The sequence below is a fragment of the Ambystoma mexicanum genome, chromosome 10 (assembly GCF_040938575.1).
Source record: "Ambystoma mexicanum isolate Mex_15411 chromosome 10, UKY_AmexF1_1, whole genome shotgun sequence".
NCBI lineage: Eukaryota > Metazoa > Chordata > Amphibia > Caudata > Ambystomatidae > Ambystoma > Ambystoma mexicanum.
Window position 1 is genome coordinate 1,143,267,751 of NC_090932.1, and position 23,537 is coordinate 1,143,291,287.

The following is a 23,537-nucleotide window of genomic DNA, read 5'->3' on the forward strand; positions in this document are numbered from 1 at the left end:
TTGAAACACTTTTTCTGAAGTCCAACTAAGGGCTTAGTAAAACCATTCAACTGAGACGTTAAAAGACACCACTCTTAGTATAAGGCTGTACCACCTGAGTTCAGCGTAGTGTAGACGGAGCAGCCAGGCTTATCTTAGGAGGGAGAGAGGGCTGTAGAATCAGTACACAAAAATTGTAATACAAATTGTCCAAATGGAACACAAACTCTATGTATTGCAAAAAATAAATTATTTAAGTAAGAGCAGGCCCAGATAAATTTTGAGGGAAAAGAGTACTATCACAGATCATATAAAACATTCTAGAAAAACGCAACACTATGCTTGAAGGTACACAGACCAAATCATACAACCTAATTTGGAATACCTAACAGTAGTTCTAGGGGAGTCAAAAGCAATAGTTAAGTTTAGATTACTTTCAGTAATACCATACCAGGGTAGTAGGCCCAGTAGTTGTACTGTGACGCTCAGTCAGAAATCACATAGTAAGTCAAATGGACAATCTACTTTTCTGAATAGTCGAACACAGATTCAAGGAACAGTATATACCTCTACTAGGTTTGTGATAACACACAGTTATACTAGGTGAGTAAGACCTTTTTGGTGTAATATACGATTACAGATGCTTTTCAGCTCAGTGGAACACAGGCTAAGATGAGCAAGAACTCTTTACACACATTGTGTATGTACCAGGCAGACCAAGGTCAGCTGCACCTAAAGGAGAACTTTACAGGAATTGCACACAGCTATTCTAGGCAGGTAAGACCTAATGTTGTAATATTCTATTAGTTTTCTTTTCAGATCAGTTCCATGCAGATTAAGGTAAGATCTAACTATAACTTGTTTTAGGATGGCACACAGCTAACACAAGGTAAGTAAAACCTATATACTTTTTAAAGGGGCGATCAGCAGCTTAAAGGTAAGTATAACCTTTGGCAGACTTATTCCTGACAGGCTAACGACAAGTCAGGGGAAGCAAAACCCAATTGGGGACACTCATACATTCATCCTAACAGGAATAGTAAAGTGAAACCAACAGCATTACTTTTGGGAAGAGCCGCTATCAATTCACAGGTGAGTAACTTAACCTTATATATACTTTTCAGAATAGTGCAACACCCATTGAAGGTAAGATCTTATGTAACTGTGCACTCGGTTACCAACCAACTTCTTTTACACATAAGTAATTTTTTAACACTGGTCATCTTTTCAAGACAGAACCCTTTTCTTATCCAGTCCTTCCCTTATTGTATAGCATGAGTTCACTCCGAGGCAGTAGAGGGACCCTAGTGGTCTAGGTGCCAGCTGTAGGCAAGGTGAGATAGGGTGCAGTTGCAGTCAAAGTCAGAGTTTGAGAGGACTGTGCAAACAAGTAAGTATTTCACTTTAAAGTTAGTTGAGGGTCCAGGAACTTGAGAGAAGACTCCCTAGGAGGATTCTGCAGTGGGCCTGGGTGAACTGGATGAGTGGCCTCCCAATCACAGAAAACACCCTGAAGCTATACAGAAATCACAAAGGCTTAAGGTAGGTAAAATACCCCAGCCAAAACACTACCTCAGCACAGAAGAAGAGTTGCAGCAGGAAGACATCAGGATCTACAGCCAAAAACCTGGTCGATGGATTTATTTGTCAAGAAGTCGGAAGACCGGACTTTGTCAGCAGGGATCACAGGAGAAGGCTTCAGGCAAGAGTTTCCTCATGGCTGGATGCGGCTCTGTGGATTTGGTACGTTTTCAGGAGCACAGAAGAAGACAGAATATCGCTGGTCGGATTGTCGTTTGCAAGGTCCAGCACTCTGATGAGGGGACTTTTTGGACTGGATTCGTGCCTCTGGAGATCCAGCAGGATGCCCACAAAGTTTCAGCGAGATTTGGAAGACTCTGCACAACACAATGGCTCGAGGTCCCAGGGTATTAGGGTATTGCAGCCACGCATGGTCGTAGCACAACTCGGGATGGCCAAAATGCAGGTGGACCTGAGTCTAGTGGCTCACGCCAGGCTCAGGTTGTAGTTTTCGGAGTCCCAAGGTTGATGAAGGGCCACAGCAGGCTCCGGTTACACATCAGGTTCTCTGGTTTCTGGAAACTGTCTCCTCTGCGTTTTCTTTATCCTTCGGTTTTGATTCCAGTGGTCGACTACCTCTTCAGCTTCCAGAATCAGACTTTTGGACAGGAACCTAGCCAATCAAACAGTCTTTCAACATTCAAACTTGGGGCAGGGGGGGTTGGCAGTCCATTTTGAACTGGAAGACAAAGGGCTGTGGAGTGTTGGACTCCTCCCTCGCTTCCTGCCTTCACAAACACCCTGGAGCCTGGGCAAGGGAGTTCACGGGACACCTGCCAAAGATAAAAATCACACAAAGGAATTTCCCGCCCTGGATGTCAGAAGGAACAAGAAAGTACAAGGAACTATAAAATGGCAAAAAAAGAACTGGGGCCATTTTGGTAAAATGAGCACCCATAGGTGCCTTTACCGGGGCTGTGGAAACGGCCTACGGTAAAGGTGCTCCGAATTAATAAAAATGGTTCACTGCCATGAGCCATTGAAGGTAAGTTTGTTCTTGTAACATAAATGTTACATTTAAAATGAGAAGGGGGATACCCAGTATCGCCCTAGCACTCCACATAAGGTTGGGGTGGGGGGGTGCTGTTTTCTACTAATTAAATGTAAACGGGATCCAAAGATACTGTCTACCCTTGGGAAAAGTAGTTCTCAAGGTTAGCCAGAGAAAGTTAAAAAAAGGGAGCCCCTATGGCAACCCAGCAACAAAGTCACTAATTGTAAAAATGACACCCATAAAAAGAGTAAAGACTGTGTGGAAAAAGATTCCCACTGACTGAGGTATGGGGAAAAATAATCTAGTCCAGCAAAAAGTTCTGGGGTTGACATAGGTCAGGAGGATTTATCATTGATATGAAAATCTTACCTAACAAGGAGGCTAATGGGGTTATATCTTGGTAGTTTCATGTGTAAAGAATCTGCGAGAGAAGCTATGCATTTTGAAAGCAGGTTGTTGGCACTGAATGGATATCGGGATGGCTTTGTATGAGGCCACAAAGGGGCAGACAGCTGTTAAGTTAGGCTGTGGGGTAAAATTCAAAATTAAATGTTCAGAGGATTCCCAACCTGAGAGGTGGGAATATTTAAGTATGTACATCTAAAAAGGACACCTATGCTGGAAATCTACCGTAAAGAGAGGTAAGTTAACTTATTGTACTCCTTTGGTGATCGGTACTGAAAAGCTCCCTTGTCTATATAATCGTATAAGCTCAGAACACTGAATAGGAGCGCTGACTAACTTAGTCGAGACAAAATTAAATGACCACTGCAGGGCAGGTCATTGCACTGGTGGGAACACCTTTTAAAGCTCAGAACAATTAGTGGATGACTAGTACCTGACATTAAGAAGTCTGTATCTGCTGCTTATTTCAATAGGTTATCCACACATAGCAATGCTCCTAGATATTTAGGTTAGCTCTGATTTGAATAGAATTTTGTGTTGTGTTCTACCATGCTCAACAGGAGAATGTGTTTTAAATGTATTCAATCTTTTTGAGACTACCTCAATGAAAGGACATCTACCAGAAAAGGCCATCCCTGGACCATGAACTCCATTGTAGGAGTGTCTACGCATGCAAAACCTCTAAAACCAGCACAAAACTTAACTGCAATTACTAGTGGGGTTTATTCTTCCTTGCTGAGAGCTGCCACCTACAGTTACTTTTTCTGCACTAAACCAAGGGCCCGCAGGTTGATTGTAGGAGAAAGGTCAGACTCAGTTTGATTGAGGGGATATCTCTGTAAGAAAGGGAGGAGAGAAACCACTGAAGGTGTAAAAAAAAATAAAAAAAACCCTCATGGGGAAAACCTGCAGAAGGGATGTCAGAAAAACTGAAAATTAGGAAGGGCTGTATAGTATTTAGCTGTAGGCTGAGGTAAACACCTAGTGATAGGTGTATCTTGGGGTTGCAGACGAAGACTCGAGGTAAAGAGGGAGCATGCTTAAATAGTTGAACCATTGGTAGTATTATTTTGTTCTAAAATTGTTGAACATGATAGATTGTTGCCTTTTTACATAAATTATCTAATGATCTTCTCTGACATAACCAAGTCCCCAGTTACATTCATTCAACCCCTTCTCTTCTTTTAGCATCCTGTTCTTCTGACCGAAGCCCCACTGAACCCAAGCAAAAACCGTGAGAGGGCAGCTGAGGTTTTCTTTGAGACTTTCAATGTGCCTGCTCTCTTTATATCCATGCAGGCTGTGCTCAGTCTGTAAGTATTGCCTTGGAAATTGGCTAGCAATAAGGTTTTAAAGGAGCCATACCAATTGATAGTTGTTTTCTTCCTTTTTCACAGCTATGCAACTGGGCGTACCACAGGTGTTGTGTTGGATGCAGGAGATGGTGTGACGCATGCAGTACCAATTTACGAAGGTTTTGCAATACCACACTCTATTATGAGGGTTGATGTTGCTGGCAGGGATGTTTCTAGATACCTGCGGCTGCTTCTGCGGAAGGAGGGCTATGACTTCCACACTTCAGCAGAGTTTGAAGTTGTAAAGACCATTAAAGAGGTAAATCTCTGGCATCTACAGGAAGGGGGGCGGTGAGGTGCTTCCTGGTAAAAATGAATATGTACGCTAAAATAGTCTTGTGACATATGGACCTGTTTGGGATCCCTGCAGCCGGAGATGGTAAGAAGAATATCCCTGAGGTAACCTTCCCATTCCTGCCCACAATTGCTTTTCTTTTTTTTTCCATAGAGGGCATGTTACCTGTCTATCAACCCACAGAAGGATGAGACGTTGGAGGCAGAAAAGGTGCAGTACACGTTGCCGGATGGAAGCACACTGGATGTGAGTATCCATGAGCCTTAGAAACGAGTGCAAATTTACTTTCACACTAACCATGTTATTCACTGTATATGTTTGCTCTGCTAGGTTGGACCAGCACGCTTCCGAGCACCAGAGCTTCTCTTCCGACCGGACCTAATTGGGGATGAGAGTGAAGGGATCCATGAAGTGCTAGCATTTGCCATTCAGAAGTCTGATATGGACCTGAGGCGTACCCTATTCTCCAACATTGTCCTTTCGGGTGGTTCAACCCTTTTCAAAGGTACTATATTGTGTGATATTGGTATAAAGAGACCGGTGGGAATCTATTGCTCGAGATGCTTTGCATAGCCCCTTTTCCATTTCTGTGAACTTCTTGTGCTGTACATTTCTATTTTTTGCTGTCCTACTTAAGTGGGATTATTGTTGATGCACAGCGAAAGACCAACATCCCCTTTCTCTCATCTTCCCCTCTGCATTTAGTTCTCCAATTTGCAACCACTGCAATCTGGATCCCCTAGTCTCTAAATGGGAGGAGCAATTCATGGAGGGGTTTTAAGGCACACTTAGAAGCTTTGTTGAAGCATAAAGCTAAACATGACACACTAACAGGATCGTGGTACTGGAAACCCCAGCAAATATGTGTATTTTAACAAACCCACATCGGCGTGCTGTATTGCACAGCAACAGCACTTTATATTAAGCTGCAGCAATTAGGTTGCTAATCATGAGAGCATGGATGTGGCAAAAGTGTATGATTTTTGCTGGTTACCACGAGCTTCCCAATTATGTGATGGTGGTAAAAGATCTTGTAGCATACCACCCAGTGGCCAGACCTCTAGGGCCTGAGTAACCCTCCACGCAACCACCACCCTTCCCAGCCCCCTTATTGATTTGTCAGATTTCCACCCCTGTATTGCTGATGCCTTGCTTGCAGAGCTATTCTGCATATCAATATTCATATACAGTGTCACTGATACTACTTTGATCTCGCAGCCCTTCCTCCAATCCTCTGAATTCCCCCATCATCTTGTCTGTGAAGAACTGGGGGTTTATAGTGATTGCATCGAAAACAAAGGGTCGACACACCAAAGCATCAAAAACAAAGCATCTAATGCTAAAGCATCAACAGTCTATCTTTAACATGGAAAAGTGCCTTTCCATCTAAACCAGTCCATCGAAAATATAAATGGACTGGTTTCAATGGAAATCGCTTTTTATGTGTAAAAAGGTAGCATTTCTATGCATTTTTCTGTAACGTTAAAACGTTACATGGAGCTGTCCAGTGCTGAAATTTTGGCACTGGCCAGCTCCTTGTAATGTTTTAATTTTGTTTTGTATAATTGGGGGGGTTCCCCCCCAACCCCCACTCACACCCCCCAACCCTAACATAACCCTTAATCTAACCCATGCCCCAGCCCTAACCCTTATGTAGCCCTAACCCTAATGTAACCCTTAATCTAAGCCTAGCCAAAACCCTGATCTAACCCCTAATCTTAACATTACATTTCAATGGATCCATCAAATTTTATTCAACGAAATGGCCATTCTATGGAATGGTATTTCGATGGAAAAAATGTGATGGTTTGGTGTTAGCTGGTTTGGTTGTCGATGCAATGACTGGATACCAACCTGGGCTGCCCTAATCAAGATGAAAATGTATTTGGGTTGTTAATGAGAACAGTTGGCCAGCTGTTGTGCCTTTTTCACAGTATCACTGGAGACAAAAGGGTAACTCCGCCCATGCCCGGTTCCCTGGAGTTAGCTCAAAGTGCTTGTCTCCCTAGTTCAATTGTGTGTGACATTTGTATGTAACCTGTATGCTTTTCTAGGTTGCATGGCTCAAAGGACTGAAACCATATACCTTTGAATTGCAACCAAATAACAAAATGGTCAGCCAAATTATACTTCGGAGGGGGGGGGGCATTACTTTATTACAAGAAGAGCACACCATCGCCAACGAGTCACTGTGCATACCTCTGGCACTTGCTCATTCTGTATAAGCATTTTCAACTGCTGGCTTCTGGGGAGGCAGGGTTGGCAGATCCCACTCTGTTGTCTCATAACCAATTAACCAATATTGGCAAAGCACTTCATGACCTATATTTGTGTAGAATCTCTGAACAGGACATGTCCTCCAGCTTAATAGTCATATATATGCACACGTTATGGTGATTTTGGACTAATAAAAACCCATGAAATTCAAAGAAAAAAGTGTGTTAAAGGGACGTGCTGGTTTCAAGTAAAATCGCTAAACAACCATAACTCATGCCACCACCGTGCACTGCGAAGACTAACACCCAGGACATCAAAGATGACATCACAAATGTCATTGATGACCTCATTGATGACATCACATGTGAAATACATTTTGATAAGTCCCTACAAGGAGTTGTTTATATTGTTGGTAACAAGATGTCAGGGGTGATCGGGAGACCTATCTTGAACTACTTAATCTATTAAAGAATGTACTCATCTAATCTCATTGTATTGGAGTGTTGTCGTTAATACAGAAACTTAATCATATATAAACATAGGCAATGTTTAAAATCTGCAAGGAGCTGGCCAACCCTGCTGCAGTCTCTACCCCTCCCCTTGCCTCTCGGGCACTTTGCAATGCCCTGGCCTCTCACTTTATCTCAAAAACCCAGGACATCTTGTCCACCCTCTCCTCCACTCCCTCCCCTCTCCGTCTGTACTCACTGACCCTCCTCCAGCCATCCCCCCTCCCTCCTTCTCTTCCTTTCCTCTCTTCTCCCCTGAGGAGGTCGCTAGACAAGTCCGATCTATGAAGGCCTCATCAAAACAGGTTCATCCCTGTTCCTCAAACTATCAAGGACCACATTGATACCCTCGCTCCGGCCCGTGCCGATATCTACAACCACTCCTTTGCCTCAGGATCCTTCCCCTCCCCTCTTAAGCACTCCCTTGTGCATCCTCTCCTCAAGAAACCCACATTTCCAACTATCGCCCAATTTACATTACCCCCTTCTTGGGCAAACTCCTTGAAAAGCTGGCCATCTCTCAGCTAATCCTTCATTCTGACTCTGTTGGCTGTCTCCATGACCATCAGTCTGGCTTTAGATGGCAGAAGCACGGAAACTGCTCTCCTGAACATCCGTGAAGATCTGCTTTCCAACCTTGACTCTAGCATTCCCTCTGTCCTCCTCCTACTCGATCTCTACTCTGCCTTCGACACGGTCAACCATACTATCCTGCTCAACCATCTCCGTGATAACCTGGGTCTCACTGATCAGGCTCTGGCCTGGCTGACCTCTTTCCTCTCTGATCGACCCTCCCAGGTCCAACTTGGGTCCTTCCTATCATCTATCTTCCTCTCCACCTGTGGTGTTCCCCAGGGGTCTAACCTCTCGCCGTGGCTTTTCAACCAATACCTAGCAACTCTCGCCCGCTGTATTGCAATTTTCTGCTCAAACTTCCAGTGATACGCGGATGACGCTCAACTCATTTTCAGGCTGCTCTCGGCCACCACCTACACATCTCTCATCGCTGATTGCCTAACTGCCATTCAAGATTGGTGTTCCGCCAACGATCTTTGTCTGAATGCCAGCAAGACTGAGATCCTCCTCATTGGCACACCATCACCTTCCTTTCCCCTCACTCTCTGGCCGGCCTCCCTTGGCCCTCCTCCTATCCCCACCTGCGTGGCCAAGAACCTTGGTGTCACCTTTGATTCCACACTCTCCTTCTCCGTCCACATCGCTGATGTATCAAAAAAGTCTAACTTCCTACTGCACCTCCTCAGAGGTACTTTTCCTTTCCTCTCATTCCCCCAGAAGCTCACTGTCTCCCAAGCTCTGGTTCTCTCTAAGTTGGACTATTGCAACAGCCTCTTTCTTAATCTACCTACCTCTACTCTCCGCTCTCTGCAACTTATCCAGAACCGGACTGCGAGACTTGTCCTTGGCCTCAAGCTCTGGGATCGTATCTCTCCAGCTCTGAAATCTCTCCATTGGCTCCCAGTGGATGCAAGGATTAAATTAAAAACCCTCTGCATTGTCCACAAGGCTTTCTGGGGCCTGGGTCCAACATACCTTCAGCTATCCCTCTGCAAATACCTCCCTTTTCGAGCACTCCACTCCTCTACCTGTAACTCCCTCAGGGTCAGTCGTTTCTCAACTTCAGGAGAACCATCTCTGGTTCCGGAAGCACCTCAAGACCTTCCTCTTTGCTTCTGCCTTTGCCCCCTGTCCCCTGCTGATTCTACTCTCCCTTGGCACCATGCACCTGGCCACCCTCCTTCATCCGGGCGCAGGTACCTGCTCCTCTTGCCACCCGCACGCACTGCCTCTGGGCCACCCCTTGCACCGGGGTCTGTACCCATACAGCCCCCACCCTTTCATCCATTTTTTTTGTTTTGTTTTGTTCTTCCTGCACTTATCAGACCTACCCAGCCTGCTGCCTTAAAACCAGCACTGCCACTTGTTGCTGCACTCCCTCTGTTTGTTGCCTTTTTATTTATTAATTTGGTTTTTTTCCTCCTTGTTCCGCACTCTCCTTTTTGTTCCCCCTTCCATGCACTTCTCCCTCTCCCCCTCTTCCATGCACTTGCGCGTTCTCAATGTCACTGGGCCTAGTAAGATTGTTGTTTTTGTTTCTCCTCTGTTCCCCTTCCCTTCCCTTGTCTTGTCACGCTCTGAAAAACATGTGTATGAGCGCGATAGAAATAAAATATCAATATCAATGACTGCAGCATGCACCATAGAAGTACATTATTTATGATCTTCTAATTTTGGATAGTGCAATAATGAATGCTACCGTATCAGAGTTTTAAGTAATGTTAAACATGTAATAACTAGCTAACAATTCAAGACTTACAGCACTTGGGCTGGTACAAACAATGCATGTGAAGATCCACAATGCATACAAATCAGAGGCACAAACAGGGAAACTAAAGTAAGGAAGAAACTGCATCATCAGAAAATGTTAATGACATTAAAGTTCATCTTCATGTATACAAATGAATTGTGTGTTTGAGGCGTGCTCATTTCCCCATGTATACCATGAGCTGAGACCAAACCCTGAGGAAAGTACTTAAAGAACATATGACAAGGTTAACGTCTAGATATATAGCACCTTCTTCAATGTTATTATTCTGACTGCCAGTGAACAAAACCACCTGCCCTATATGTCAATAAACAAAAACAAGTGGCCCAGATATGTGATGTCATCATTGATGTCATCAATGACATTTGTGATGTCATCTTTAATGTCCTGGGTGTTAGTTTTAGCAGTGCATGGTGGTGGCGCGAGTTATGGTTGTTTAGCTTACCATAACTGGCGAATTCCTGGGGGTTTCCGGTTTTTACTTGAAACCATAAGGTCCCTTTAACAACGTTTTTTCTTTGAATTTCAAAGGTTTTTATTGGTGCAACTTAACCATAACGTCCCTTTAAAGTTTTTTCATTGAATTTCATAGGTTTTTACCAGTGCATGCTATTTTCCTGCAACTTACTAATTTACTTACCCAATATAGAAATGTTTGTGTCCAATTTACAAAGTGTCACCTTAAAACTGACATTTCCCACCTTCTGGAATCATTTTTAACACTTCAATACACTTTTTGCAACTATTTCAACTAGTTTTGCATCCGTAGAAATCTACGAACATGTGACTTCATAGAAGACCTTCCGGACAGTGCCGCATGACCATACTTTGTCATGCGGCATGATGAGGTGTCTGAGAACCCGTCTGCACTTCAAAATAAGATCTCTGCTGGTGAATTTCTGGGGGGTTTTGGTTTTACTTGAAACCATAACGTCCCTTTTATCAACGTTTTTTCATTGAATTTCATAGGTTATTAGTGCAATTTAACCATAACTCCCTTTTAACAAAAGTTGTTTTCTGTGAATTTCATGGATTTTTACCAGTGCATGCTATTTTCTTACAACTTACTAATATCATACTTACCCAATATAGCAAAATGTGTGTCCCATTTACAAAGTGTCACCTTAAAATTCTGCCATTTCCCACCTTCTGGAATCATTTTTAACACTTCTATACACTTTTTACAACTAATTCAACTAGTTTTGCATCCGTAGATGTCTACGGACATCTGACTTTATAGCAGACCTGCCGGACAGTGCCACATAACCATACACTGGCGCGCGGCATGACGACATGTCGGAGAACCCACCTGCACTTCACAATAAGATCTCTGTTTCGCGGACAGTTCAGAACTGCATTTTCTACTGATCTGGGAACTGTCAACTTCAAAATGTTCCTTGCACAACTCAACATCTATTCCTACTCATCCATTTAACAATCTAGTACATAGTTTTAGCAAAACTGCTATTTATCTTAAAATGGCATCAGCTAATGCCATCCCTCCGCCCCAAGAGCCACCACCACTGCTGTAATCAAGGAGCATGAGAAACGCTGCCCCCTTCCTTAGAAATAACACACGTGCAACATTTTCCGTTGTCCACCTACCCCTCCATATTAGTGTTTGGTTCCTATTCCCTCATTTCCCTCCCCACCTTTCGTTCTTAGCTCTCCTGCCAAAAAAAACATCCAAAAACAACAAAAGACATATTTCTTTTAGACCCTCCAGCTTATAGCGATTTTGCGATCCCGCAAAATGCCTTAAAAATGGCCGTTTCGCGTAAAATGCTGCAAAAAATGGCCGTTTTGTGCAAAAACAGCATCTTTAAAAAAAATGTGTGTTTTTTTTAAAGTAGTCTGCAAAAATTACTGTTTTCAAAAAAATAATACTCGGGGTGCCAGGTTCTCAACTTTTTTTTTTTTACACAAGAAATGAAATCACTTGCACCCCAAAAAAGTGCAGCCCAATCCACAAGGGACACATGAATGGGCACATTTTTCACCGCCTTCATGAAAAAAGTGACGTTTCTGTCAATTTAAAAGCACATTCCTCATTACCAAGCAAGTTGCACTTTTAAATGTGCAGAAATTGTAGACAACCCTACGCGCACGGGATGTGGGGCTGCCACTGCATGACAGGGTCTTTCCTGACCCTGTCATGCATTTCTTTTAAGGTATGAACCGCTGCTGAGTCGCTTGCATTTCTGCTCCGTAAACAGGATAAAAATGCATTTTTTGAGTCGCATTTTACAGCGGCAGGCACCTGGAGTGTCTGTCCCTGTGAAAGGCGCTCGGAGCTTGCAGAACACTGTCGGGAGAGCGATTCTATTCAAAGTACTGCCCATTTTGATTACAAAAATCTATCGAATGTTACAATTTGACCAATTTCATCAGGTACTATTCGATCGATTTTTATAAATACTGAACATGTGTTGCGGGGGTCTCACCCGCTCCCCATGTTCAGTATTTTTGGTCTAGGGTGGTTGCAGAAGTGTTTTCCCCTTTTTCCTCAAAATTGGAGGCGGGGACAGAAAAAAAGAAAATAACGAAAAAGGGACCCTGCGGAGTCGGATCCGACCCGCGTTAGAGGGACGGATCTGGCACCGCAGGGTTGCAGGGGAAGCGGCAGCGACCAAGCAGTTAAGTAGGGGAGGGAGTGGGGTCGTGGTGAAAGGTACATTTTGGGTTTGGCTGAAGTGCAAATCAATTCGCAGCACAATTGACTACGGTCAATTCCGCCGCAAATGATTACACTTCGGTCAAACAACCCAGAACGCCATTCAAGGCAGCTGGTCAGCGCACAATTTGCGCTACAGCTCAAGCCTGTCGAAATGCGCCGGTCACCTTTGAGAATAAGGTGACCTGCTCATTTTCAAAAATGGGTTGTCTAAAAAAAAGCATGTCCTCCGTTCTTTTTTTAAATGCCCCATTATTTGAGGAACTGGGTCAAAATCTACATTTTAAAAAAATTGTTACACTATGAGAGAGGGAGAGTGATGGGTGAGATGTGAAGTGATGGGCAAGAAAGCAGAGGGAGAGCAGTGGGTCAGAGGAGGAAGCGCTGCACAAGAGAGCAGAGGAAGCAGTGATGCGGTGGGCCAGATATCTGAGAGCGAGCAGAGGTACAGAAAGTAGAGGGAGCGTGTGGTCAGTGGGTCAGAAAGCAGAGAGGAAGCGGTTGGCCAGAAAGAGGCAGTGAGCTGCAGATTGGGAAAAAGGATGAGGGAAGAGTGCGATAGAATGGGAGAAAAGATGCAAGATGCAGAAGCAGCACAAAATAATGAAGGACTGTATATTGCGGGAGGAATTGTAGAGTGTAAGGTGTGAGTTGGGAGTATGATTTGGAGTGTGGCAGGGGCTGGGCAGTGCAAATTGTGACTTGACAGTATGACCTAGCACGTGAGTATTTGTATGACAGAGTGAGAGGTTAAGGAATGTAAGTTGTGATGGAGAGTTGGTGAGATGTGAGAGGTGTGTGGGTGTTTGGGGGATTGGAGAACATAGAAGGGGAATATTTTCAGCATTACAATTGATAATGATCAATTTAGTTAATACTATTAAATAGGCACGAACATTAAACCAGAAATGTAGTCAAATCAAACACTGTTCTGCCAAGCCAGAGACATCTGGGACTCTTCCTATTAAATTAATAAAAAAGATACATAATAATGATACTCTGGCGCTCTTGTAGCCTTGCACTCTGCCTATTTCCTGCAATGTGGCAATCTTACACCCTCCAGTTAATACAAAATGTCCTGCAAAAATGCCGCAATAAATAAAGGTTTGTGCCGCAAAATTTGTCATTTCATGCCGCAAAATCCTGGAGGGTCTGAGCCTTTAGGAACCACCTTTCACAGTTAAAAAGAACTAAGTGGAACGAGACCACCAGGGGGCGCAGAGCATGCAGGACGCGCAAGCATCGCGCTCCTGAAAGCACCGCAGGTCCTAGTGGACTTTCCTAGTCCCCGGCCTGGAGTACGAGACTGAGCCAGAGAAGACCTGTCCCCTGATCAGAGGGGTCCACCCTGAGAGTACCGGGGGACCCGCCGCGGGGACCCGCCGCAGCGGGGCCCGGACTATAGAGGTGTCCTGAGAAAGTGCACACGAGCAGTGCGGACCAGCGACACCAGACGCTCGGCCCCGCGAAGAGGCCCCACCCCTCTCCCCCTGTTGCAGAAGCATATTTCGCAGAGTTGTGCTGGGGGACACACCGCACAGTGGGGGACTCGGAGTGGGGCGCATACGGACGAGGCCCCCACGGACACAGTGAATCCTACGAGAGCCGAGGACCGAGGAGGACACTGCCCGGGCTTCCCGCCCTCTATCAGCGCATCGGAACGGGGGCAGCACAGAGGGGCGCCCTCCAGCACCCTCGGGCCCAGAGCTCACTCCCGGCCCACATCCAGCGCACAGAGGCCCCGCGACAGGCAACGCCGGGACGGAGGCATCGGCCCCGTGGACGCCTCAGAAGCGCCTTGGCCTACCCGGTGGAGCCCAGCACAGTGACAGGGAGCAGTTGGAGGTGAGGAGGATGTGGGGGGGCAGGGACAATCGAGTGGACGAGCCATCTAGGGGCAGCCCCCCCCCCAGGGCCTTCTCCTTGGTTGCATGCAGGTACGCTACCCGGTTGGGGCGCGACGAAAAGAGGCCGGGGCCGCCTGAATTCTACGGATTCTACTAGGCCCAGTATCTGAGTCTCTACTTAGACCAACAGGCCCCACCTAGGGCACAGCGCCAATCACAGAACCATGTGCCCTCATCGTCCGAGTATCCAATGGTCCGGCCACTGAGGGGGCCCTGGACCGTCGACCCCGGCACCGTCCCTCGTAAGGGTTATAGCAGCAGCGCCCTGAGGTGCGCCAGAAGTCTCGGACCCTGGAGCGACCCCCAGTACCCAGGACGATATCATCCCTCCAGCGCTTCCGCCGGCCCCTTACGGCCACGGGTGCAGCCCCCAGGAACGCGATAACCACCATGCCACTTTAATCCTATGTTTTGTCCCTTGTGGTCGTGGCCATTAGCCAGATTGTCCGGATCATGACCTTATTCCATGACCCGGACAATCTGGCCACTGCCCATGGCCACACGCTACCCCTCAGTTACCAAAGGTATACCTCTATTTTTTGTACCTACATTATGACACTTGTCAGATAATAATAAAACACTGGCACATTTGCAAAACCATGCTTGTAGGTCCTTGCCAATGCGCCTTACGCAGGTTTGCTGGAAAGCCACCCATGTTTTATTTTTTTCAAAAGTGTCAAATGTATGCACATACAATCGTCATATAACCTAGCCCCCACTTGACAAAATCCTTTCAGACTTTACGAAAACGATATCTGTAATCTTTTTGCAAACCTTTGTGTAGATTTGTCAAATGGCACCACATTTATAAGCCTTTAAAATATTTTGGGGACCCCCCCTCTAATTTTGCTCCCTCTTGACAGAATCCCACCAAACTCCGCAAAAACATGTATGTCTAGATCCATTATCAGTTTGCCAAATTAAGTGTACATTCATCAAATGGCACCTCATTTGTAAGCCTTTACATTATTTTGGGACCCCCCCTCTAAATTTGCCCCTGCATGACAGAATCCCGCCAAACTTTGCAAACTCGCTCAGAATCAGGTCAGAAATATACATGCAAAATTTCATGCAGTTCCATTAAGTGGCACCAAAGTTATAAGCCATCCAAGAACTGCATTTCACCAACCCTGTAATGTTGAGGTGTTCGAACTTTACAGGACTGTTTGCGAACATCCAAACTTTTCGGTGACTTTCGCAGCAAAAGAACACCTGGTTTTTTTTTTATTTATTTATTTATTTATTTGCTTCTTGCAGCCATATTCCATCCCATCTTCATCACCCCTCACCTCCCCAGAGATTATTTGATTTTTGACAAGTGCAATGTTGTGTTTTTTAATATTTTTACCGCGATGCCCACGGACACTGCCCGCTGGCGGCGAATCCAAGATGGCGGGCATTTCCAAAAATCTGATGCACTTCACGCTCTTCACCATCCAATCGGCGAACACGGCACATGTGCGCGGACAAGACGCAAGCTGATTAACCAAACGGTGTCCTGTCTGTGGAGCGAACAGGGAATTGTCCGCGGAGTGGGCATAGATATCACTAATTTTTTGTGACCTACTTTTTGGTCCTTTTTAAAAGAAACTATTGGACAGATTTTCACCAAATTTACAAAAGTACGCTTTCGGGGACCAGGCTGCTGCTCTTGTCGCAAATTTGGTGAAAATCCGTACAGCGGTTTGGGCTGTAGGCGTGAGCAAAGTTTTTTTTTTCCCCCATTCAGTCTGTGGGGGAAAAAAAGAAATAATCGGACCCCCCACCCTATAACTTTGCCCCCCCTGGACCAAACCTCACCGAACTTTGCAAAAATATTTAGTGTGGGCCATATTCTTTATTTATTTATTTTTTTTATTTATTTTTTTTTGCCAAGTTTGGTGTGGATTCGTCCAGGGGGAACAAAGTTTTATAAGCCGCCCAAAAAGTGCTCTTCCTATGAGATGAGCAGCTTAACCATAACTACACGGCTGCTACTGTAGGCCATGTAATTTGGCCCACGGTTGGCACACTAGTCTGCGGTGTACTGGCGATGGTGAAATTCGACCAACCTCACCCATTGCCCTGCACAGGGGTGGAACGGGGTCCGGCCCCATGTTATGAGTATATGCGATTCCGGGAGATTGACGATTTTGTGGTTTTTCAAAAATAGAAAGTTAAGACACAATATAACATTCACAAGGCTATAGCAGACCCCCACATGCATGTCAACTAGCGACCCGGGCAATGCGGGAGGGATATGGCTAGTAGGTGATAAAGGTGGCGTTCTCGCTAAGTGAAACAAAGTTAATTTGCAAATGAGCACTGCGAGGAGAGCTTGCTACTATCATGCAGTGGTTAAAAAATAAATCACTTACTGAAATAAGGTCAGTCTCACTTATTTGGCAAAGTGGACTGCACAGCTTGTCTGAGCCCCTTGTCAGCACAAACCTGCTTTAAGATATGATTTTAGTGCAGTTAATCCTGGCAAGTAACATTCTAATGAGTGAACTTGTGGTTCTTGACTCTGGGTGAGGTAATTAATTTGTTGCTTCGTTTTAGGTTTTGGTGATCGCTTGCTCAGCGAAGTGAAGAAACTTGCCCCAAAAGATGTCAAAATAAAGGTATGATTCATTTTTATTTTTAATGAAACAACGAAATGGGGCAGTAGAAATGATAGAATTAGATTGTTCTAGTAAGATGTAAGGATACCGCTTGTATCCTGTAATGCGGTTGTGAGCACAGGAAATTGAACAGAGTCCTTTTTTCTGGCAATGGTCTGCAAAGGAACAATCCGCCCACATTCTCTGGAATTGGTTAAGAGTTGTCTAGCAACCTCTAACGTAACTGGAAAAGCCAAATGCATTTCTTTGCTCCACCAGTGTGTTTTTAACCTCCATTTAAACGTGATGCTAATCGAGATGAATTTGGAGCTTCAGCACTGCAGCAGGGCTTCACCAGGCAAACCAATGGTCCAGGAGTTGCAGCAAGCGTCTCTTCCAAGTTCTTCTTCGGATTCCTTTGTCCAGTGGATGACTCTGCCTTCCAAGCAAAAGACCTCCCCTTTTTATGTAGGTTTCTCCCATTCATTCTCAGCCTAGCTGTCAATCGCACAGCAGGGTAGCTGTCCTCCAAGGACAGCCAGCCAGCCAATCACTTTTGGGTGCATTCCTGTAACCAACGGGATTACGCACGGAGTTTCGGGCACCTCCCTCGCTTCCTGATCCTGCCAGACACACTGGAGCCAGAGGCGGGTTTCAGCAGTGAAAACTGCCAAAGACCAAATGAACAAAGGGACCAAACCTGGTTTGGCACGCAGAGTAACTCTCAAGAATGACCTTTACAACAGGAAATGGTGAAAAAAGAACGGGGCCTTTTTGACAAAATGGGCACCCATGGGTGCAATACTGCAGCTGCAAGTACAGCCTGCGGTAAAAACACCCAATGGTAGGAAAAAGTAAAACCACTGCCACCAGCCATTAATTGTAGAAAGGGTAACATAAAAATGTTACATGAGAAGGTAGACAAAGGGGATACCAAGTAACCCCTCGAGCACTCTATGTAAGATATTTTGTGCTGGGTCTACAAAGTTACAAAAGGTAAGTGAAGTCAATTTCACTTTACTGCTCTTGGAAACAGTAATTTATCCAAGAGAATGTATTTAAACCTTTGAGAAATCCAAAGCAATTCTCTGCAACACTGCACTGAAGGGGTTGTGTGTCGCAATGTAAAAAGGTGATGCCTATGGAGTTTGTCAGACTCCAACACCAAAAGAAACAGTGGTCAGATCAAAGCAAAATACATGGGAAAGTGGGAAGAAGGTCTCACACTCACCAGGATAAAAATGTAAAGTCCTAAAGTCCAGCAAAAGAGCTGGGGGTCTCTAAGGTAGACGGGAATTGGCACATTTCTCAGAATTCTCCCTAACAGCAAGTTTTTAAGTAATTTGAGGAAGCAGTGGTTATGGCCTCATTTTATGATGCATCAACTACGGTCATACACGGACAGATTGGCTTGTGTCATGTGACGATTTTATGATTTAGCTCATTTTATTAAGGCTGCCCTGGAGGTGGTTTATCGAAATAGGACACTGGCAACTGGTTTTATGATTAAGTACTGTATTACACTGTAACTTATATTGCTGTTTTTTGTAATTGTGTGTGTTTTAATGGACTTTGTATCCGAATAAAATGATTTACTACTACTACACCGGAAACTGGTATTTCAATAAATGGAAGAGGTTTGTCATCTGGTGCAAGAGGATTCAAGTTGGTTTTCTTGACTGCTCTACAATAGACATTGATACTTTTAGACTCTTGGTTAGTCTACAATTCCTTCAAGGTCCATTTGGCTGCTATAGCAGTATATAACACCTCTACAAATAGAAAATGATCGATCGATCCATATATTTACCAGGTTTCTTCCAAGAGTCTTAAAGCTGAGGTGTGAGAACGTTACGTACACTTGACTTACAAAGCAGTCATGTTCTGTCTAGACAAGACAAAAGCACTATGTAAAACGAATCCTCCTTCTGATGGGGAGGAGCGTGAGAGACAGGACTGTGGGCGTGGTTTTGCTATGAGCTCCTGGTCCTCTTGTACATGCTCTAAAACTTGAAGGGGAAGCGTGCTGTGCTTGCTGAAGCTCCGATCCGGGGCAACCCCCTTAAGTATGGAGGAAAGGGGACATAGGACTAGGAGTACAGTAGTCACTACTGTGATTAACTTTATCTTTTTGCTATAAAAACTTCACATTTACCCCCTTAGCCAATCAAATATCCCACCAGTTTGGTCCCGATATGCTTTTTAAAGAGACCGAAAATGGATTTTGGGGAATTGTATGGTGGAAATTTTCCAATCTGTCAATCCATTATAATATTATACACAACTATTCGATCTGCTTCCGTGCATTTCTTTTCATGTTTTGGATCTGAAATTTAAATAACATCTTTATACTGCAACATGCTTGTAATTGGCACTGTGCAATTTCAACGAGGTCTTTTAATCTCTTCAGAAAAAAACAGGTTCATAGTTTTTAAGATCATGGAGACCCAGCCTCTCTTAGAGAGTGAGAAAGTGTTTGACTAATTTGCTTTTCTTTCCTGATCCAAAAGAATGCATTGTTTTGTTGGGAAAAAGTGACCTTAAGAATGAAGGGACCATCTGAAAAAGAATAAAACCGAGGAAAAAAAACACAATTTTACTCAAGTTGATTAATAATTGGTCTTCAGCTTATTAGCTGTTCCTGAGCCTCAGACAAAAGTGGAATGAAATTATTTCAGTATGAAGCAGGTTTATCTTGGCCCACTGGCAGAAGATGCTTCAACATCTACACAAAGACCCCCAGAGTAAGTTTAGGAGATAAAGCCGTATCTGTCCCCCAATATTCTGCCACCCAATTATATCTTAACGGCATTATCAACAGCTCACTTGCCTAAACCTATCGCAGCTTGATCAAATCCTAGCTGTAGACGATTTTCCAAAAATGTATTGCCACTAAGACAGAACTAGTCTTCCTGATCAAGACCCCAAAAATTGTGACCTTACTTCCCTATTGACAAACCCATGCAACTGAGAGTACCAAAGCCACCCATAATTAAATTGTTTTTTTATAAAAGCTACTGTCCATGCCCATTTGGACTGTGCTAATGTCCTCCTCTGTGGCTTCCCTTATGCTTTGCTTGTCCACTGAAAGCAATTCCATGCATTACGACCACCTCTTTAAAGGGTTCTATGTGGAAATGTTGCCAGCAAAAACATTGCCATTGGGGGCAATGTTTTTACCATGACTCCTAAAAAGCCTTCCTAACATATTCTATTAATGGTATGGGTTGCTACTCAAGGAATAAAACAAATTTCCCTCCTGAAATTTTCACTGTCTGTTATCCCTGGCTACCCCACAAAAGCAAGAGAAATGTGAACACAATCCCAACATGCTGAATATATTACATTACCACGCCAAAGTTCAATTCAAACTTTTAGATAATCTGCAATGCACTCGGTAATAAACCACCTACCTTGCTACGGTATTCTGTACAAAATGTGCACAGAGCTACTGTGAGGAAAGCTCAGAATCTAGGAGCATGTGCTGCCCGTTCTGCAAGCCTCTGCTCTGCTGTCTGTCACTATACTAAATCAGACTTTTATTCTCCTTCGCAGATCTCTGCCCCTCAGGAGAGGTTGTACTCTACGTGGATTGGGTAAGTTTGGGTTTTTACATGCCCCTCTATTCTCTTGAAAATGCTTGTTCTCTGTCGTGCCTTCAGCCCTGTGATGGTCCTGCACATCCAACAGCACTTTAAATCCCTGATCCACATGCCCAGCCCCACTTGTTTGCTTTGAAACCTTTGGCATCTACTCTCCCTCCAACCCATGAAGGGTTGCTTTAGACCTTTGTAGTTCTTATTTAGTTTTTTATTCCTTCAGCAGTGATTTTGAGACTCCTGTCCTTGTTGTATTTTACCTCCATGTATCATTCCTACTTATCAGCATCAGTGCCTCCAGCATCTCCTCTATATCTTTTGGGGGTGCCTTTGACTACCCCTACCTACCCTCAGTCCGCCATTTCCCCTTGTGCTCCTGGAGCAGTATCATTGATGCCATTTGCAGTGCCTACTCTTGTTTTCATTACCTGGATAGCTAGTTTTGTTTGCAGTAGTCACAGGAAAGATTTGGTATCTGTGTTTTTGTCTATCCCCAGTCACTTCTACTACTGCAGCGGTGTATGTGATAATCGCCTGTCCATTTTCCGCTACAGTGGTGAATATGACCCCCTCATGCGTCCTAACCTGCAGCAATGCTTTTGAAAATAAACCTGGACTGTTGGCCCATATGATTCCTAACAGCAGCTCTTTTTAACACCTTTTCTTGCTTTTACCCTACAGCGGCTCCATCTTGGCCTCGCTCGACACATTTAAGAAGATGTGGGTGTCGAAGAAGGAGTATGAGGAAGACGGTGTCCGTGCCATTCACCGGAAGACCTTTTAAGAATGTAGCCCCCTCCCTCCACAGTGGGACCCTCTCCTTTACATTAGGACCCACCTTGTCTAATGCTATCGAAAACGGGTGTTATTGGGTAACTTCCATGGTAATAACTGCCAGCTACAAGCACTTACCTTCTATCCCCGTCCTGCACTCTATCTTATGTAGGATAGTGGCCACCATCCCCTGCATGTCTGTAGGAGTGCCCCAGGTGGGTGCTATCCCTCCACAGATAAGGTGGTTTGCTAGAGATCGGACACCATAAACCTTAGCTGTGTCAATGGGCAGGTACCCTTCAACACTACAAACATAGCGTGGTCGGGGTTTATTTCTGTCTCAGTCCTGTTGCCGCAATATTCAGGGGGTATGGTCTGATTTGTTTTAACTTGAAGCATCTCAATTTATTTCACATATAAAATCTCCTCTCCAGCATGGAAAGTGTCCTTCCTCTTCTTTCCTGTTTACCCTTTCCTTCTCTACAATATACCACAGTCTACCCCTTGTCATAAGTTCTGTTGCCCATTTCTCTGTTCTGTAGCTGTTCTTAGTTTTCCTACCTTTTGTGGCCCTGATTCCTGCTAATGCTCTTAAAGTTCCCCTGCAGCCCCTTGGCACCTTCATCCTGCTCCACATCTCATGTTCTTCTTGTTCTCTCTGCCTTTCTGTCGGAGTTATCTTGCTTCTTTTTTTTCTTTCCTGGTGCCTCTTTTTGTACCCTGTATTCGTCTGTTACCACTTTTCCTTCTCAGAGATGTTAACCTTTTGCGGTCACTTTGTGCTTTTATCTTTGTCTTTTTCTCCTTGGTTTCTGCTTCTTGGGTTCACAACACATGGGGAACATTGTGCCACTTCGTAGCTGAACTAAAAGCACCTGTTGCAGTTGTTTGTTTTAATATAAGATCCCAATTTGCAAGCTGTGCCTGGTCTGTGAGCCTCACCCCAAAGGATTTGATTGCCTCAGTATGTGAGGACAGGTAGTTGTGGGCAGCCGCATTTGTGCTGCATCACATCACCTTTCTTCGTCATTCATATCCAGATTGTACTGTAAATTCTGACTCCAGGGACTGCAAAATGTGTTTCAGAGGCTGACCTTCAAGTGCCTTTGTCTGCTGCCTGAAGTGCTTACATTCAATTAGCTGTTGACTAGTGTGCTCTGAGCTCTGAACGTCTGAAGCATTGACTCCAAAGTGTGCAAAGAACAGTGAACTACATTTTGAATATCTGAAGTCCTATTAGCAGGTTAAGGCAGACAAGAAGGAATACCAAGTCTGCAATGCCTAGTTGTGTGCCAATCAGAACAATGGCACCTTTTTGTGTTCTGTTTCTGGCCTTGCAGGCGGGATCCACAGACCACACAAGTGGGGGAAGCTCTTGCATGGATGGAATCACAAGTCTTGAAAGACCATGCTCTCATATCTGGTGACTCCTTTTCCCCAGGCATTGTTCTGTGAAAGCATGTGTCAGTAAGGGAGAGACTTGAGTAGACCTCAATCAAGTGATTCTCCTCTCTCTGTATCTCTAAATAGAAGTCTTTCACTGGCACTTGGGGGGATAAGGTGGTACTGGTTGGAAGTGGCCTAGTATCCTGAAGTTCCTCGCTCTTGCTTCATCCATCTAGCATGAGTGCCCTTAAATATCTGTGGCAAGGCCAATGGCACCCATGACACCCCCAGGCATATTTTTCCAGGGCATCCATGTTGAGAGACATGCTAAAGAGTGGGGTCTGGTGGATTCAGATATTGGCCTAGACTGCCAAGTGGGCGTGGTTCTAAATCCTTTTCACTTGAAATTGGTGAGCAATTCAGTTTCTTACAGAAAAGTCATTCAGCAGTAGACCTCTTGACTGACTATGCCTACTTATCAATTTTTGAGGTAGAGTTTGAAGTTCATGCATATTGGCTTTTTTAATTTGATTTAATGTCTTGCTGTTGAACCCTTCAATGGCTTCTAGGTAAATCGGGTCTCCCCTTCAAACTGTTCTGCCTGGTTTTCAAATGCTTGACTGGTTCGATTTCTGCACCATTTTCTGGCCAGTTGAACTTCCTATGTTGTACCTAAATGTCATGTTTTTCAAGTAAGCTGTAGTTAAACATTTGAAATATTTTATTATTCTGTTTCTGCATTTTTATTAACTTTACTGTTTTAATGAGGTTTTTCAGTTTGTTGGCGTTTTTGGGGGATACAGATCCATCTGTGCGATGGTATTTTTGTCTGATTGGTAGTGCATGCTAAATAATGTTCCCATAAATATTACAATTGAGGCCGTCTTTCAATTAATGGTGGCTTCCCAGAATCAGACCTTGTCCGTCAGTTCATTG

At 44.4% G+C, this 23,537-nt stretch overlaps 1 protein-coding gene across 1 annotated transcript in view; it reads left to right on the forward strand.

The window, feature by feature from the left end:
• The window catches only part of ACTR1B (actin related protein 1B), a 130,240-nt gene extending 106,917 nt beyond the window's left edge, over window positions 1-23,323 (forward strand). The window contains exons 5-11 of the mRNA XM_069619062.1: window positions 4,148-4,272; window positions 4,357-4,573; window positions 4,763-4,855; window positions 4,940-5,114; window positions 16,802-16,863; window positions 20,398-20,438; window positions 21,123-23,323. Coding sequence (XP_069475163.1) covers window positions 4,148-4,272; window positions 4,357-4,573; window positions 4,763-4,855; window positions 4,940-5,114; window positions 16,802-16,863; window positions 20,398-20,438; window positions 21,123-21,225 — 816 coding nt within the window. The 3' untranslated portion in view covers window positions 21,226-23,323. The remainder of the gene's footprint in view (window positions 1-4,147; window positions 4,273-4,356; window positions 4,574-4,762; window positions 4,856-4,939; window positions 5,115-16,801; window positions 16,864-20,397; window positions 20,439-21,122) is intronic.
• The last annotated feature ends 214 nt before the right edge of the window (window positions 23,324-23,537 follow it).